The sequence below is a fragment of the Caloenas nicobarica genome, chromosome 32 (assembly GCF_036013445.1).
Source record: "Caloenas nicobarica isolate bCalNic1 chromosome 32, bCalNic1.hap1, whole genome shotgun sequence".
Classification (NCBI taxonomy): domain Eukaryota; kingdom Metazoa; phylum Chordata; class Aves; order Columbiformes; family Columbidae; genus Caloenas; species Caloenas nicobarica.
Window position 1 is genome coordinate 3,020,519 of NC_088276.1, and position 6,210 is coordinate 3,026,728.

Sequence of the window (6,210 nt, forward strand, 5' to 3'; positions counted from 1 at the left end):
GTCACTCTGGTCTCTCAGTTGCTGGCACCAATGACATACAGGCTGTCTGACCCCCTGGTCCTGCTCCAGTTGCTACACTCACAGCCCCATGCTCACACGTTCACGCAGAGAAGAGATTCACTCACATAGCAAAGACTTAGAAATTCAGTTTAATGAGAAGACAGGACAGACTGTGCTTGTTGGGGTCCTTCTCCAAACTTCCCATGGTAAGTTCTGTGTAATCCAAAGATGCTCTTCCCCTGCATCCCCTAATGTGTCCTGCACCCCTAGGCAACAATCCCGTTAGTCTAAATGGTGATCCAGAGAGCTGCTCTCAGTGACTCCTCTTGATGGGCTTCACACCTGGACAATGAGGCTGAGGGCTCTCCCAGGGTAGCCTTGGGACAAGATGTTCATTCCCCAGAGCCTGTAATTTGGGTTCCCACTTGCCAATGAGCCTCTGTGCTCTTCTTGGTTTTGGAGATGGGCTCCTGATGAGCTGGTGGATCCCCAGTGATGGCACTGAGAGCAGCTGGGGCAGGGTATTAACTGAGTTACTTCTCCTGCCATTGTTAGTGCCTTCTTTGTGTGTGAAGAGGAGGTTTTTATCACTTAAAACAATGCAATGAGATAGGACAAGAGGAAATGGCCTCAAGTTGCACCAGGGGAGGTTCAGATTGGATATTAGGAAAAAATTCTTCCTGGAAAGGGTTGTTGGGCATTGGAACAGGCTGCCCAGGGCAGTGGGGGAGTCACCATTCCTGAAGGTGTTTAAAAGGTGTTTAGACAAGGTTCTTAGGGACATGGCTTAGTGCTAGAATTGGGTTGTGGTTGGACTCGATGATCCTGAGGGTCTCTTCCAACTGAAAGGATTCTATGATTCTATCAATCTCCTGAGGTATCTCTGTCTGGAGGTTACATACCTATGCATTGGTATTATTTAACATATGATAGGAGATCACTGGAACTGCTGTCCAGAAATGCCTCATGATTAGGGGAAAAGCTGTGTTCTTGTACGGGCAACGGCTTCATTCAGGGCCAGTATCACAGCCTTGTTTCTAAGACTGTAGATGAATGGATTTAAGAAGGGGTACAGAACGGTGTTCAGCAACGCTACAAATCTGCTGTTCTCCAAGGAAACACCGACTGAAGGACACACGTAGAGAGCAATGCAGCTCCCATATGCAATTGCCAAGGTGGTGAGATGGGACGAACATGTAGAAAAAGCTTTCTTCCTCCCAGAGGCTGCTGGAAGATGTAGAATACAGAAAAGGATGCACATGTAAAACACCAAAGTTAAACATAAGGTACCCAGAAAGACAAATGATAAGAAAACAGAGTCTATTTTCCAAAGCAGGCTGGTGTCAGAGCAGGACACTTTGAATAAGGGGGAGTTGTCACAGAAAAAGTGATGGATCTCATTTGAGCCACAGAAAGTCAGCTGCGAGAGGATGACCAGGCGGTAACTCAAGAGTGTGAAGCCTGTGACCCAAGTAGCAACAACCAGGTGGATGCAGAGCTGAGGCTTCATAATGGCAGCATAATGCAAAGGTTGGCAGATGGCAACATAGCAGTCAAAGGACATGACAACAAGTAGAATAAGCTCTGTACAGCCCAGCGTAAAATAGGAAGAGGATTGGGCAAAGCAGCTGCTTAGCGAGATTGTTCTCCTCCCAGAACCCAGGATCACAACCAACTTGATGCTTGTGGAGGATGTAAACCAGATTTCCAGGAAGGCCAGATTGCCAATGAAAAAGTACATAGGGGTTTGAAGGCGGTGATCTGCATACACGAGGAAAATGATGGTGGCGTTCCCCATCACTGTTGTCAGGTATATGAGCAGAAAGACCAGAGAGAGTACAAGCTGCAGTCTTTGATCAAGCCCTGAGAAACCCTCTAGGATGAACTCAGTAACTGCAGTTCCATTTTCTGGTCCCACGTTGAATTTTGGTTCGTCATGCCGAGACAGGAACATGGCAAAAAACAAGTGTGATAATTCCACAGTCTGGGTGAAAGGCTCCCCAAAACTCTCTGCTTCTTTCCTTTCTTGCAGTCTTCCTATAGTACACAGATAGAGGACTTCAAGCACTTCTCATACCCTGATTTTTCGGTATCAAATTTCATTTGGAGTTCTGAGAATCTGTTGTCTGCTTTTTACCTTTTTCAAACACTCATAAAGAATTCTTCCTTCATAACATGGATTTTAAAGTCTGTTAGCGATTTTATCCCATTCCTGGCAAATTCCAAATGTACACAGCTCTTTTCCAAACATCTGTCACACCTATGTGCCTAAGTCATCTCTTTTATTTCACAAATGCCAAACTATCATATCAAATCAAATCAAATCAAATCAAATCAAATCAAATGTATGCTGAAAGCTTTTCTTTCTACTTTTGAGTACTTGCCTTTTTGGACTAGGAGTCCCTGAGTATCTTGATTTCAGAATAAGCAGTATCAAGCATCTCTTTCATAATCCCGTGCTTTCTTCCACAGCTTTGTGCTCTCTGTTTCTTCAGAACTCATCTTCTTTAGTTATGGTTCCACACAGTCTCATCTGACATCCATCTGCACCGAAATGCAGTTACTTCCAAACAGTTGCTCATTGCTATTACTATCAAATGTCCTGACCTAAACACAGACCAGGAGAATAGTGACTGGAAGAGATCTGTAACTTTTCTTTTGCGTGCCAGCTATAGGTTGGGAGGACCCAGCCTTGAGAGTTTTCTCCTCTCTCCATTGATTATACAGGGAGCCTTGGGACAACAAATTCTCACAGGCACCTATTGTGAAGCAGGTGAAACTCACTATTCAAGTCTCACATCTCCGATTCCTTAAGTTATTTTGGTTTTTAAATCAAACTACACATCTAGGAGAAAGAAGGACCAAAAAAAATCCCACATATACAATAAAGACTGGTGTTTTTCCCTTCATCTTTCCATTTGTTTTCAGGCATAGAAAGGAGTAGAGCAGATGGCTCCAAAAAAAAGAATAATTCAAAATGCAAGGGGAGAAGAGGGAGAGGAGGAGATGGTGGGTTTGAGGCGGTGAAACAAAGTTGTGTGGGTGTGCAAGCAGAGCTCTTCAGTCATTAGTCACCTGGGTGGTCCAAGGACTTTCCCATCTCATTGTCCACAGAGACAACAACAGAAAGTGGTCTGAGACAACAGATCAACTTGAAACCAAGTGATTGAGTTCAGTCAACCTCCTTCAATATCATCCACCTCCAAAATAGGCAAAAATTAGTCACCTTCAAATTAAATGTTGGCCTGACTCGTGTGGGATTTCTCCAGGTGGGATCCCAGACAGTGCTGGAGACAGGCAGATCCTGCTGTGCCTGGGCCTGTTTCCTGTGCGTAAAGGTAGTTTTTAACATCCTGGGTGAAGAACCTGACTGTTTCAGAGATCTCTGTAGCAGTTTCTGCTGCAAAACTGAATAAAATTGAGTAACAGTAATTACTTAACTTGCTTGCACATGCCAGAGAGGATGTGCAGGACAACAGGCTGGCTGAATTGTAAGAACTCAGCAGAACTGTTGTACGGGGAGCCTCACTTGATCCACTTGAAGACACTCTTGCAAAGATCCTTGCAAAGGAGTCTCTTCCAACCTATGGTATTTCATAATTCAATTAATCTTTTCCTCAGAGAGCTCTTCAAAGAATAGGCAAGGAAGTAAAAGAGACAGAGGGAAAGAAGTAGAGATATAAAATGTGCCAATACAAATTGAGAAGATCCTCTGAACAGTGTTTCCCAACTCAAACCATTGGTAGGCAATGTATTTTGGGAAATGGCTGCATAAAAACATTCACATAGAGATACAGTGTTTAATTAGCTTGCTGACACTTGCCCATGGTACTTTCAAAACAAACAAACTAACTAACTAACTGACTATGAAGAGTTTCATGAAAATTGGTTTAAAAATACTGGCAGTTGTGGAAAGGAAGGCTTTTTGAGCTATTACACAGAAGTCTTTTCTGCAGAGGGCTCAACTATTTCCTAAAATCTACGTTCAGGGGTTGATTCAGTTGTTTGCACAGAGGTGGCCACTGCCTCCAACATACCCTGGGGTAGCTGAAGCACCATGTGGGACTGGGAAAAGTCTCCCAGGACCTATGGGAGCTGTTCTGGAGCACAAGCTGTTACGCATGAGCTGCTGGGTGGGCTGAGCAGGGACCTCAGCAGCACAGCAGCCCATTGTGTCCCGTTGGCTGCTGCTGTGAGGTCACTTCTGTCACAGAAACTGACTGACCAGCAGCGGGAAGGCAAATACTCAGAGGTCATGAGGGCCATCAGAAAGCTGCTCCCAAGATGATGACAGATTTGGGAAGGTCAAGGGGAACTGGGACAAGAGAGATTAGAGATTTGGGGGAGGAAAGAATGGCTTGGCCAACAGAGGTGAAAGATTTGGAGGGTTTCAGGTAACAGTGATGCCGCTGTGACACTGACTGTGAAAACATTCATGTTAGGCCCTTACCTGTGTTCTAAGCAGTAATCTTAAACTCTAACCTTACCCCTAAATGCTAGTCCCCACCCTGACAGTAATGCACTACTTTAAACCCAAACCTCAAAATTTACCTCTAAGCCAAATCCCAAACCCATAACCCCTTATTGTTAGTGTTACCTTTTCACTCACTTTAACCCCTACCCTGTATCCCTAGCCTTAAGATACCAGCCTTAACCTTAGGCCTCACCACAACCCTAAAAAAACCCCCTAACTCACAAAGCTAGCCCGTACCCTTAACACTAACCATGCACCTAGGCAGATTACCAGATGCCTAAATCCTAACCCTGAACAGCAAGCTCTAATCCCTAATCCCTAAATTGAACACCTCATCCCCAGAGCTCTCATTCCCGTGCTCAATCCCCATCACCTCCAACCCCTCTCCCTACCCTACTTCAGCAATTTGGCCCCTTGGGGCAAGCCAAGGTTATTCTGGAGCAGCCACGGGGCATCTGAAGAGGGATGTGAGGTTACAGGTACCTGACCAGCTGTCAAGCCCAAGGAGGAGATGGGCAGGATTGCTGGGATGAGGTCTATGGTGCTTCAGAGACTCATGGGCATGTGAGAGGCACATGGCTGTGATGGTGGCTGTGAGGTCACTTCCACCTGAGTACCTGATAGGCCAGCTTCAGGCACATGACTGGTCTATGTGTGTATCATTGAAGCTGTGCCTAAGGAACTGATACCACCAACATGCATGTAGGTTGAATGCTGTTTGCAAAGTCTCTGCTGCCCTAGCACCTTGCAGGACTGGCATGGAGATGCACCTGGCAGTCAGAGAAAGATCACCAGCAGGTGCATGGGCTTGGAGGGTGACAATCATTTTACTTTTATCTGCAGCAGGCACATGCCTTTAGTCTTGTCCAGGAAGCTGAAAGGTCAACAGCAGGCGTGTGGCTTGGAAGATCATGGTGAGGATACTTCTTTCTGGTCAGCTGAGAGACCACAAGCAGGCTGACGGGCTGGGTCAAAGACTTTAAGGGTGGATCCTGAGATCATGGAACTTTGCTTGATAATGGGAAAGAGCAGAAGAAAGAGAGAAACTGCTGCAAAGTTCTGATTGGAATGTGGAGACGTGACATGATGAGCTGAAAATGTCACTTGAGGGCTGCACTGTGGTGCAAGAGGTCACCCAGAGGGAGTCTGCGATCAGCCCATGGCTTTGTGTTTCACGGAACAGCCAGGGAGGGTGGAAAGACATCAGTGAAGTATGGAAATGCCATGGCGAGAGCAAGGTGGGGAAGAGATGGGTGTCTACAGCCATGGGGAGAGAGGGGCAGGTGTGGGACAGCGTAAGACAGTCAGAGGTGGAGGTGGCCAAGGGCTCTGGTAGGGCTGGAAGGCACCCACAGAACAGAGATCTCTGTCCACTTGGCCATGGCAGTTGTCTCTGCCACAGACCTGTGAGGAGACAAGTCCTCATGGCACAGGGGCCTCATTGCAGCCCCACAGGGAGGTGTCAGGCTGTTGTTCTTCACTCAGCATCACACCCACATCCCACTGCCCCAGGAAGAGCCACGCAGGAGGGACAGGATCTGCCTTCCCAGGGGCTGGGCTGAGGGCTTGGCCTTTCTGTCTCATAAATCGAACCAAAGTTTTTCTCAGCATCAGAACTGTCTGTATGTGACCTTTGCCTATCTGCCATCATGGCCTCCAAGTATCTGCTCTAACGACTCCATCAGGAGAGTTTGTTGGTAATTGCCGTCAGTTGGGCCAATTAACGCTCCCAGACA

The 6,210-nt window shown here is 46.5% G+C and overlaps 1 protein-coding gene across 1 annotated transcript; it reads right to left on the reverse strand.

Annotated features, from left to right (window-relative positions):
* Positions 1–970: 970 nt before the first annotated feature.
* LOC136000313 (olfactory receptor 6E1-like) lies at positions 971–1,954 on the reverse strand. The gene has a single exon (XM_065654091.1). The coding sequence runs from the start codon at positions 1,952–1,954 to the stop codon at positions 971–973; it is 984 nt and encodes a 327-aa protein (XP_065510163.1).
* Positions 1,955–6,210: the final 4,256 nt, after the last annotated feature.